Source organism: Mytilus californianus, unplaced genomic scaffold (assembly GCF_021869535.1).
Source record: "Mytilus californianus isolate M0D057914Y unplaced genomic scaffold, xbMytCali1.0.p SCAF_7, whole genome shotgun sequence".
Lineage (NCBI taxonomy): Eukaryota > Metazoa > Mollusca > Bivalvia > Mytilida > Mytilidae > Mytilus > Mytilus californianus.
This window is the reverse complement of record NW_026262723.1, coordinates 41,394,089-41,406,756: the sequence shown is the minus strand read 5'-3', so window position 1 is coordinate 41,406,756 and position 12,668 is coordinate 41,394,089. Positions and strand designations below refer to the sequence as shown.

The 12,668-nt window shown below is 33.8% G+C and overlaps 1 protein-coding gene across 12 annotated transcripts in view; it reads right to left on the bottom strand.

Moving 5' to 3' along the window:
• The window catches only part of LOC127709456 (uncharacterized), an 85,455-nt gene extending 73,115 nt beyond the window's left edge, over positions 1-12,340 (bottom strand). For 11 of the 12 annotated variants that reach the window (XM_052215007.1, XM_052215011.1, XM_052215012.1 and 8 more), the window contains exons 1-4: positions 12,166-12,281; positions 7,509-9,011; positions 4,646-4,775; positions 456-661 (exon numbers count right to left, since the gene is read on the bottom strand). In XM_052215007.1, the coding sequence (XP_052070967.1) occupies positions 456-661; positions 4,646-4,775; positions 7,509-8,622 (1,450 nt within the window). In that variant the 5' untranslated portion in view covers positions 8,623-9,011; positions 12,166-12,281. Of the gene's footprint in view, positions 1-455; positions 662-4,645; positions 4,776-7,508; positions 9,012-12,165 lie in introns of all 12 variants that reach the window. The other variant, XM_052215008.1, reaches the window with a different exon arrangement.
• Positions 12,341-12,668: the final 328 nt, after the last annotated feature.

Genomic DNA, 12,668 nt, shown 5'->3' with positions numbered 1-12,668 from the left:
TTTATTCTCTTGGTTGATATAGTCTAACACTTGTCAGTTATTATTGATTTCCCCTTTTTGAATTTACCTTAGAGTTTGGTATTTTTGTTATACTTTTTTCCCTAACTCATTTTAATTCAGGCAATAGTGATGAATAAGTAGAAGAGGAATGTAATGCATACAGCCTCTTAACAAAAGGTCTAACATGGTATTCCTGCCAATGAGATTCCTGTTAACTAGAAACAATGCAGATGTAAGCAACTACATGTATAATTCAAAGTAAGACCCTCAACAATGACGCATAAAAAGCTATAAAAAGTCGATGTGAATATAAATAAGATGTGGTATGAGTGCCAATGAGACAACTCTCCATCCAAGTCAACATGGAGCCTTGGCTCACACTGAACAGCAAGCTATAAAGGGCCCTTTTTTTTGCTGGACATTAACATCTATTGATAGAGTATCATACAACTTACCCATTTCTATTGGACTGTTAGTTAGAAACAATCTACATCTGCATCCCAATGTGAACTCTAGTTTTTTTTCTTTAATGCTTGGAAATCCAGGTTTCTTTTCAACATTCAATGGTTTATGATGGAATATAGAGTAATTGTAATGTGACATGAATGTATTCTTACATATGCTGCTAAAAGGACATTCTTTACACTGATACATTGGCAACCTACAATACATCAGAAGTCTATGATAACCCTCTACAATGCATGAGCTGACTATGATTACAACCTACAATACACAAGCTGCATATGATTACAATCTTCTTTGCATGAGAAGTCTATGATTACAATCTAAAATACATGAGAAGTCTATGATTACAACCTCAAACATGAACTGTCTATGATAACAACCTACAATACACAAGCTGCCTATGATTACAACCTACAATACATGAACTGTCTATGATAACAATTTACTATACATGAGGAGTCGATGATTACAACCTCAAACATGAACTGTCTATGATTACAACCTACAATATATGAGCTGTTTATGATTACAACCTACAATACATGAGCTGTCTATGATTACAACCTACAATACATGAGTTGTCTATGTTTACAACCTACAATACATGAGCTGTCTATGATTACAACCTACAATACATGAGCTGTCTATGATTACAACCTACAATACATGAGCTGTCTATGATAACAATTTACTATACATGAGAAGTCTATGATTACAACCTACAATACACAGGCTGTCTATGATTACAACATACAATACATGAGAAATATATGATAACAACCTACAATACATGAGAAGTCTATGATACCAACCTACAATACATGAACTGTCTATGATTACAACCAACAACACATGAGCTGTCTATGATAACAACCTACAATACATGAGCTGTCTATGATTACAACCTACAACACATGAGCTGTCTATGATAACAACCTACCAAACATGTACATGAGCTGTCTATGATTATAAACTACAATACATGAGCTTTCTATGATAACAACCTACAATACAAGAGAAGTCTATGATTACAACCTACAATACATGAGCTGTCTATGATTACAACCTACAACACATGAGCTGTCTATGATTATAACCTACAATACATGAGCTTTCTATGATAACAACCTACAATACAAGAGAAGTCTATGATTACAACCTACAATACATGAGCTGTCTATGATTACAACCTACCATACATGAGAAGTCAATGATTACAACCTGCAATACATGAGAAGCCTATGATTACAACCTACAACACATGAACTGTCTATGATAACAACCTACAATACATGAGCTGTCTATGATTACAACCTACAACACATGAGCTGTCTATGATTACAACCTACAACACATGAGCTGTCTATGATAACAACCTACAATACAAGAGAAGTCTATGATAATAACCTACAATACAAGAGAAGTCTATGATAACAACCTACAATACATGAACTGTCTATGATTACAACCAACAACACATGAGCTGTCTATGATAACAACCTACAATACATGAGCTGTCTTTGATTACAACCTACAATACATGAGCTGTCTATGATAACAACCTACAACACATGAGCTGTCTATGATTACAACCTACAACACATGAGCTGTCTATGATAACAACCTACAATACAAGAGAAGTCTATGATAACAACCTACAATACATGAGCTGTCTATGATTACAACCTACAATACATGAGCTGTCTATGATAACAACCTACAACACATGAGCTGTCTATGATTACAACCTACAACACATAAGCTGTCTATGATAACAACCTACAATACCAGTGTTCCAGCTAGATCGTTTTTACAGGGCGGTCTGCCCGCCCTTTCCCGAATGCTGCCCTGTGCCCTTTTTCTGAAGCCCTGTGCCCTTTTTAAGACGCCCTGCCCTTTTTCGTAAGTACATGCCTTTATTGCCGTAATATTTTGATGAAAATACAATTATTCTACCTGTCTTCATATTTATGACAAGTTTATGAGCCTCAGCTAATTAACATTTACAGCAGGTGTAATAAGTTGTGATTACAGATAATCTGCTTATCAACATCGGATGGGTCATTAATCGGTTAAATAAACTTCATAATTGACCATTGTAATAATTTTTCTCATTAAATTCGGTCAGTCAGCATTTCAATTTCAATATTTCTCAAAAGATGACAATTTGCGTTTGATGTATCCGTAGATCGTCTGTTGTTTATATGTCAAAGATTTTTTTTTTAAATTGATCTTTTAAACTAGTTTTAATCCAGAAGAAAGTAAAAACAATGCTTGACTGTACCTTTCATTGAATATCTATATCCAAATTAAATTAATTAAAGCTGTAATCCATGATCACAAATTGACTGCTTTGTTTACATTCAAGATGAAAGCCATGTGCTTTTTTGGCGGGAAAATTCAGAAAACCCCTTTAGCAAGAAACAGTTACATTTCATTGTTATTTATAGACAGTAAAATTTTCATTTTGATTAACTGCCATAGGCGGATCCAGGGGCGGGCCCTGGCCCCCCCTTTTGTGGGAAAAATTTGGTTGATTATATAGGGAATCACTGAAGCATGACTGGAGCGGCCCCCCCCTTAGGTCAGTCAGCGGGCCTCCCCTTATGAAAAGTTCTGGATCCGCCACTGACTGCTAAGATTATTTCATTTAAAATGAATATTGTCTTGGGGTGAAACTGATAACTTTAATTATCTCTACATCTAGGGGTGTGTAAAATGGAAAGGGGGGGGGGGGATTTTTTATATATAATATTACAAATATATATTTAACAATCTGAAAAGACATGGTTAAATGGATTTTAATTCTGAAAAACTCAATGTGGTTTATTATAATTCATTTATTATTTCTATCATAATCAGAAACACTGGGCTACATGTACTAGGCATTTCAAACATATATTATTGCCTTTATAAGAACATTCAAGACTATTAATAAGTATGTACCTGTAGTAAAAATACCCTGGTAGGGCCTTAAAATTTCTACTGGAAAAAAGTTTTGTGATCTAGGTTGGCCCCTGGAGAAAATGTAAGGTATTGTTCCTGACTGTATTGCAGATCTAGTGTAGTATTTTAACTGACAAGCACAATTCATTTCACTAATGAAATAAAAATGATTCTACAAAACGCCGCTGCACTCTGCATTGCAACTTAACCTTAGAGCTACCATGCATCAAAAATGTTCTAGGGAAGACTGAGCTAGTAATATAGTATACGTCCTTGCATGGTCCCTTTAATACTGTTACCCAAAATAAGGTTGATTTTCATCTAGCGAAAAAGTGACTAAACCCCCTCAAAACTCCTACTGAAACCCCTGCAGTTAACATAAGACAATGTTTGACATGCCCTTTTTGAAGTATCAATCATCATGCTAAAGTGCCCTTTTCATGATTGGCTCCCTGCCCTTTTGAAATCCTAGCTGGAACACTGAATACATAAGAAGTCTATGAAAACACCTATAATACATGTAAATGTACATGAGCTGTCTATGATAACAACCTACAATACATAAGAAGTCTATGAAAACACCTATAATACATGTAAATGTACATGAGCTGTCTATGATAACAACCTACAATACATAAGAAGTCTATGAAAACACCTATAATACATGTAAATGTACATGAGCTCTCTATGATAACAACCTACAATACATAAGCTACATGAAATTGTGGATTATTAGGCAACACTCAGTCTTCAGAAGAAATATATAGGTGAGAGGTTAATTAACATGATTAAAAATTGATTGATTGTTAGTTGCTTAATGTCCAGTGGCAATTCTTTCATATTAAGGAAGAGATAATAAAACAAGAACAATCTTTATTAACATTCCAATGCAACAATCACTAAAAAATTGGATAAACCTAGATGAGAGGAAAAAAGATCAGTCAAATCATTTCTAATTGAGATCAGTTTCATTCTCATATTTTTTGTATTGTCATAGGAGAGGCATTCTGGCCAGAAGGTCAGCATGGTCAAATAAAGTGTTTTCACCCAGTTTTATGATACAAAAATTGACCTAAACAAGTCTGTCATTTTCTGACTCAGACAAGTCTAAAACAACATTGCAATCAAATTTTTATCATCATATATATTTTTAGATTTGTAAGTCAGATAATAATCCTGTTTTTTTTGTTTGAGCTCTGACATGTCTGACTTATTGTATCACAATCCCACCGACCTTTGATAATTGTAAAAGACTATTGTCTTGTTACATTCTTTACAGTCATATCCAGTCTTTTTGGCATTACTTGGTAGCATTATGGTAATTGGACGAAAAGTATACCTCAATTTTTCACTCCTTGAAAGCACTGGAAAAAAAGAAACTGTATGTTATGATACAATACAAATATCCACACCTGCAGTTTCATTACATAAAGTTAACCATCTGTAAACTGAATAACGAAAATGACATAATCATTATGAAACATAACAAAAAACCAAAAGGAAGCATAAAATGTACCCAAAAATGTGACAAAAAAAGACCACACCAACAGAAGTAAATTGGCAAACAGGGAACCGGTACTGGACAGTCAGGACAGATCCATGAAGCAGTTACAACTAATCTCCGCCAAACTGGTCACCAAATACGAAGTCTGTCTGTTCCATGTGTACCTCACTTCTTTCGTTCTTTAGAAAAGTGTGCCCAAAATATTTGTTTTCATAAATCATGATAAAAATTTAAAGTACATGTGCAATATGTATCAGCAAACAGGAAGTAGATGTTCAACAGATCCAAAAAGCACTCAAATCTTAATTACAATACAAGTTATCATTGTCAACATGGTCAAGCTAATACCAAATATAAAGTCATATATATTCTGTTCATCAGTATTGGATAAATATATATATATATGTGACGAAAAATTTCACGCAATGTATTGATATATTAAAACTACATTGTATCCTCATACATTGTCATACAGGAAGCATGTGTCGAACAGATAAAAAATTCTCATACATTAAAACTTGAAACTGTCAAGCTGCTGAAGTTGTTCTGTTGAGTGGTTCCTGAGTAAATTCAGATGAAAATATTTGATGGACGAAACAGACGGACAGACACTAGGTTATTGCAATATAGCCCCATATTGAAAAGTTGGGGTTTAAAAAATATAAAAGGAATAACAAATAAATGGGGAATGTGTCCATGGGACACAGATAATGCCCCCCGCTTGCATATAACGTTATAAAGGGCCATAACTGAAGAACTGTAAAAGTGACACTACCCAAATTTGAACTTGATCTGAGTTTTATGGTAATAAGCATTGTTTATAAGTTTCATAACATTTAGTTGACGTACACATGTAAACCTAAATTAGAGAACAGAAACGAAAAATTCAGTAATTTTTCCATTTAAAGGGACATAACTCTAGAACAGTAGAAGTGACGCCACCAAAATTCAATCTTTATCTGTGTTTTGTGGTAATTATTATTGTGCATAAGTTTCATAACATTTGGTTGAGGCAACTAAAGTTAGAGAACAAAATTTAATATTTCAGCAATTTTTCCATTTGTAAAGGGGCATAACTTTAGAACAGTGAAAGTGACACCACCAAAATTCAAACTCGATCTGAGTTTTGTGATAATAAACATTGTGGATAAGTTTCATAACATTTGGTTGAGGCAAACTCAAGTTAAAAACGGAAAAAAAAAAAAAATCAGCATTTTTTTCATTTGTAAAGGAGCATAACTCTTGAACGGTAAAAGTGACGCCACCAAAATTCAAACTTGATATGTGTTTTGTGGTAATAAACATTGTAGATGAGTTTCATAACATTTGGTTGAGGCAAACTAAAGTTAGAGAACGGAAACGAAAAAAATTTAGCAATTTTTCCGTTTGTAAAGGGGCATAACTCTCGAACAGTAAAAGTGATGCCACCAAAATTCAACTCGATCTGTGTTTTGTGGTAATAAGCATTGTGGATAAGTTTTATAACATTTGGTTGAGGCAAACTAAAGATAGAGAACGGAAACCAATTTTGGGACGTACAGACAAAGGGTAAAACATAATGCCCCCTCCGCTACGGCGGGGGCATAAAAATATTGGATAGTTAACAGACATGACAGACAACACCAACCACCAACACCAGATTACTAAAAAATAAACTGTTGACACAGAGATATGTCTTGCCTATCGGCATAAAAATGTAAAATTCAGAAAAAGACAATCTGATAGACAGCAACATTGCTTATTAATTCAATCACTGGACCATGATCAAGTGGGCAGGGCCTGAAAATGGTCAACAAAATGAGAGGTACAGACAGTAATGTAACTATATAGAAAATATAGTTGTTTATAGTAAGTAGTTCCTATCAATATAAACTAATTAGCAGAAAAACGTAACAAATCTTAAATAATTTATTAAGTGGTTTTATGCATATCAGCCCAGGGCCTCAAAATAGTCGTCAAATTGATATGTACTGATAGTATTAAATGCAATTTTATACAAAATATCATTGATCTATCACAAGTAGATCCTATCAAACTAACTGGGATGAGAATAAGCAGAAAACTTAACATTGAAAATTGCTAATTAATTCAAAGTCACTGGACCTTGTCCTAGGGGGCAGAGCCACAACATAGTCATCACATTGATATGTAAGTACTGATAGTAATGCAACTTTATATTAAATATCAAGGCAACACTTGTAAATATTTAGATTTGCCCATACCCTAGCCAAAGGTGGAGACAGGGGGTAGGAAGGTAGGCATTTTCTTTTTTTTTTGGCAAAGAGAAATTGAAGTGTCAAATGTTTTTTAGTCTTCATGCCTCTCTGACATGTCTGATTAAAAAAAAAAAACTTTTTTACATCAGGACAATAAAAGATTTTGAGTAGGCAGCTATTTTCTGGGTAGGTAGAGTTAGGGTAAACAAACATATTCTTTTTTTATGGCCCAATGATCTATCACAAGTAGTTCCTATCAAACTAACTTAAGCAGAAATGACAGAAAAGCAATCCCTGGCTATGTCTCACGACTTTCATCGTGTCAATTTCAATTAGTAAATTTAATTTATAAAATGTATTTTGTGAACTACACTTACCCTCTTTTCTTCCCAACACTTCACACTTACGAGGTTCTTTCTTTTTCCCCCATTTACCTATACATTTTGTTTGAAGGCTGTTTACCATGTTTACTGTATCATGTGAATAGTTAATTTCTTGAATTTCTTTTGTTCTTTCATTTTTATTTTTTTCACAAGTAAAACCATCTGAAGATCGGTTGCAATCCCCGAGATTTACTGCTTGTAAGTTATGAGGTGCAGCAGTTACTGAAGAAATCACTATGTCAGACTGACCATGCTGATAACTGTAATTATGATCAATTTTATCTTTTTCTTCATTGTTGACACTGGAGTCAGATTTCCCAATAGAAATTGGTTTTATTCTTACAAAACGTTTAATTATATGTGGCCGAGGTTTTGAAGTATGAGGAAGCACTGACTGGTCTGAAGTACTGAGAGATTTATTGGAAACAGTACCGGTAACCTCTATGGAATGGCTTTTTACAAAATCTTGCCCACTATCTATTGGTTGGCTGTTTATAGCATTACTGTTAAGTGTATTCTCTGAAATATTTGATGGAAGAGATACATCTTTCACAGACAAGGCCCTTGTACTTAAAAGTTTTCTCATTTTCTCAAAAATGAGTTTGGACTGCACTGGTGGCACAACCATTTCCCGTTTTTCCACAGATGTCAGATTCTGTCCTGAAGAAAAATTGGATGGACACATAACTTTCTCATACATGAGTTCGGTCTGCACTGGTGGCACAACCATTGCCCCTTTTTCCACAGATGGAGTCTTCTTTCCCGAAGATAAATTGGATTGACTAATATTTTCATTATTAAGGGGCTGAGGAACTTCAATTGTATCTTCTTTTTCATCTTTAAATGTGATAACTGACCCTAATATTTCAAATTGTGAGTCAAAATCCGTGTTTACTTCAACCTTTTCATTTCCATCAAATATTGGCTCCTTTTTTACAACAATATCACACATATTTGTTGTCAAATTTCCAGCCCGTCCAGACAAGTTGTTACTTAATATGTTTGACTGTGACAGTCTGTTGTCATTTAAAACATCATTGTTAATGTTTGACGTTACTTTTTCATTTTCATCAATCAATGTTTCTGTTTTTACTACAATATCTTCCATTTTGTTTTCTTGATATCGATTATTATGCTACTTCCTCTTCTTCTTTCATTTAAGTATAATCAATGATAATCAAAAGATAACACTACTCCAATTTTAAACATGACGGAACAAAATTTTTTCATCATCTTTTTTTTTTTTTAAATCCGGTCATTTGACAATAAGCATGTTAAGTAAGTTCCAAATTTTCCTTACACTTTGACCAGATAATACAAAATATCTTTTCAAACAGGTCAAACTTATATTAACCTCTGTTTTTTCACTGTAGTATTCAGCATTCTTTACTGCTGTTTTCGGATATTTCAATATACACTCTGAGTTTTAATTTTCTCTTTTGAAAATTTAGCTGGGGACTCTATAATTTATCATGATTATCTTTCTGCTGCAAAGACCTACAAAAGAAAAGGCGTATAATCAGTCAAAATTTTGAATTTTCATTTAACATCACAGTTTAAGAAGTGTCTGAGACATGATCACAACATCCGAAAAACAAGCATGGCCTAACCTCAAAATCTTTAAATGAAACCGGCTTACATTAAAAAATTTGACTAGTAATATGTAGCCTAGTGCTCAAATACTTCTTATTTCTCAAACCATTTCATCATATGCTGCTTATTTAGGTATAAGAACTAGTCAAAGAAACCAGGCTTGTAATTTTGTATGACAGGAACACGTCTACATATATATAAGACTCATTAGTGGGGCTCAAATGAAGATCAGATATAAGATATTGTTTCCAACTGGAAGAAAGCATTGAACTTTTTTCCATTAATGGGGGGGGGGGGGGGGGGGCCATTAGCTATATAAATACAATTCAACAAAAAAGAAAAAAATATGACTTTTTTAATATAAACATTGATCATGTTGATGAAATGTGAATAGTGAAATAATATTTTGCTATTTAACTAAGCAGTCAGTTTGGTTTAAATTTGTCAGAATAATGTGTGCGTATTGCTGTGTGTTTGTTAAAATATTCTGCATTGGCTAGAGGTACAAAAAATGTATAGGGGGAGGGTTGAGATCTCACAAACATATTTAACCGTGCCGCATTTTTGGGCCTGTCCTAAGTCAGGAGCCTCTGGCCTTTGTTCATGTTGTTAGTCTTGTATGTTTTTTAATTTTAGTTCATTTATATGTTTCTAAGTCAGTGTGATGTCCATTTACACTGAACTAGTACACATTTTTGTTTAGGACAAGCTGATGCCCACCATCGGGTGCAGGATTTTCTCACTGTGTTGAAGATCCATTGGTGGCCTTGGGCTGTTTTCTGCTTTTCTGCTCTTTGGTTGGGTTGTTATCTCTTTGGCACATTTCCCCATTTCCATTCTCAATTTCATCATAAACATCTCAGGCTAATGAGTCAATATTGCCACCTCATTTGAATCTTACTTTAGGCAACCTTCAAATTGACTTATATTTATATTTATATTTAAAAGTCATATGACCATCTGCATTCTTCAGAAAGTCATTTTGATGGTAAATCAGAAGGTTTCTAGTATAAAATACACATGATATGCTGATCCATTATAATGAGCGAATGCATTGTTTCTTATGGAATTTTTGTAATTTGGATATATATGTTTCAGTATGTTTTTTGATCAAATATGAAAATTTTAGTCTAATGGATAACTCACAACTTTTTGAAGAGATGAGTCCCAGCTGATATTAATGAGTGAATATAGTACAGTTAACGGTACTCAATACATGTAGTTTTGTCAAATTGATCTGGACTGTCTTATTCTGCTTTAATTGGGCTTCTTCGAATAGAAAGATAATTTTTAACACACTGAATACTCAATTTGTCAGGTTCATAGTCCCTAAGTATACTATATAAACAAATATTTATACCTTTACAATCCAAACATGTTCTGTACAGGTTTTTCTCATTGTTGAAGGATATAGTTAAAAATAAAATTGAGAATGGAAATGGGGAATGTGTCAAAGAGACAACAACCCGACCAAAGAGCAGAAAACAGCCAAAGGCAACCAATGGGTCTTCAACATATCAAGAAAATCCCATACCCGGAGGTGGGCTTTAGCTGACCCCTAAACAAAAATGTGTACTAAGTTCAGTGAAAATGAATGAAAATACATGTGCTATCTATTGATAGTTTTTCAGTCAGACGCTATCAAAATCCATAAATCTCGCGAAGTCTCGTGGAGTCTGTGATTTTATCAATTTTATACTGAAAAGCCTATCAGATTCATTTCCCGTTAGATATACTGTTCCCAGGTTGCTGCCTGCTGTTTATTTTGTATATTTTTTTTTATCTAAAATAAAATTTATTTATGTTCTTCAGCAGGGATTATGAAGTGATATTCAAGCAGAATCATCCCACATGAAATCAATAGACCACTTTCAAGTTCATCCTACACTGGAAAAAACTCGTCAATTATGCACGCCTTTATGACGTCATTTACCAGATAGAGGAGATCGCCTGTATCCCTGCACTATTTACGTTCATCAAGCGTCTTAGTGATCGTCATTGTACAGGATAAACTAGAAATAATGTTTGTTTTGTTAGTACTTAATCACAATTCCCTAATGACAGTAGTGCTGATTGTCAATTATGAGAATTTAATTTGCCGAATAATTCGTGCAATATAGCATTATAGTTTTCCAACCACTTGCTCAACATTGGAACAGAAGTGACGATGCCCCTAAACGCACGAATGATGTTCACTAAAACCAAGAGTTTTTGACGGAAATGCATAGAACTTGAAAGTTGTCTATTGTATCATATATGTCTAACATAAAGGTGCATGCATTAACTTAAGTTAAGAATTTTCAATGTGGAGATTGAAAAAGTCATATCACATGACATTTTTCGTTGCACAATTTCTATTTTAACACTGTTTTAGTTTGACTCCCTCACCCTGAGGAAAACAAAACAATAGTTACACAAAAAATGTGTAAAATTTTAGTGTGGACTAATAAGTTGTGAAGCCAAAATGTTATTCTGGGGCTGCTTTTACCTAAATTGGAAAACATACGACAAATGAGGTGATTCACCTTGTAGTGGGTCTCATTGGGGTCTAAGCGTGACCTGGGATTGTCGATTTTTTATAAGCGTGACACGTGAAAGTCAAATTATTGTGCCGTGAAAACGGGAAATGAAGTCTAGCGGGACACGGGAAATTACAAAAAAATGAAAATTGCTTACTTACATAGCGTAAGCGGGATACGGGAATCTGACAAAACAGTAAGTGGGATCCGGGATCAGAACCCCCAATGAGACCCCCCTTGTAGCCAATAAAAAATCAGCATGCATGAGCATTCAGGTTATTACAAAGGACTTGACATGCATTTTTATCATGATATGTCAATTAGAGGAGAAATAAATTCTACCATTGAATGTAAGATTTTACAAAAAGGCTCTGTCTATCAACTAGAGTGGTTTTTGTATTGTATTTAGGTCACTTCTTTTGTTTTAAAAGGGAAGTAACTGTAAATTGATATTTTGAAAAATAAACAAATGTTTTACATGTAACTTTTTTTTTAGGTGGAAATGCTAATAAAGTGACATTATTCTATCCATTTCATACCAATCTCATTCTTTGTGTGTGAAGGTGAAGATAAACGAAGACCTGTTCTTATTTAAGTTATCAGCCGTCTAACCGTTGTCGATCATCGGGGCTGGTTTACTATTGCATAAATATCAATGCGCAGTACAATATGTGATGAATGAATTTTTTGAAATGCTGATTAAATCATTTATTTCTTATTTCATGAACATATATTGAAAATTTTATTTTGAAAAACTATATTGACTCTTTTATAGTAAACAAACTTAAGCTCAGTTTAACAGTTAATTCTTGCAACAACAAATGACAAAAAAAGAGCTTGGCGGTAAAGTCTTGTCAGAATGTATCCCACCCGAACTATTCGAAGTGTAACTAAATTACCAAAAAAACTTTGAAATTAAAGCGCACAACAACTTTATGGACGAATGACGGATTTTTATATGATGTGATTTTCACCAGCAAAGAGCAGAGACATATATACACAAGAAACTACAAATAATGACGGATTCATATTCAATATTTCA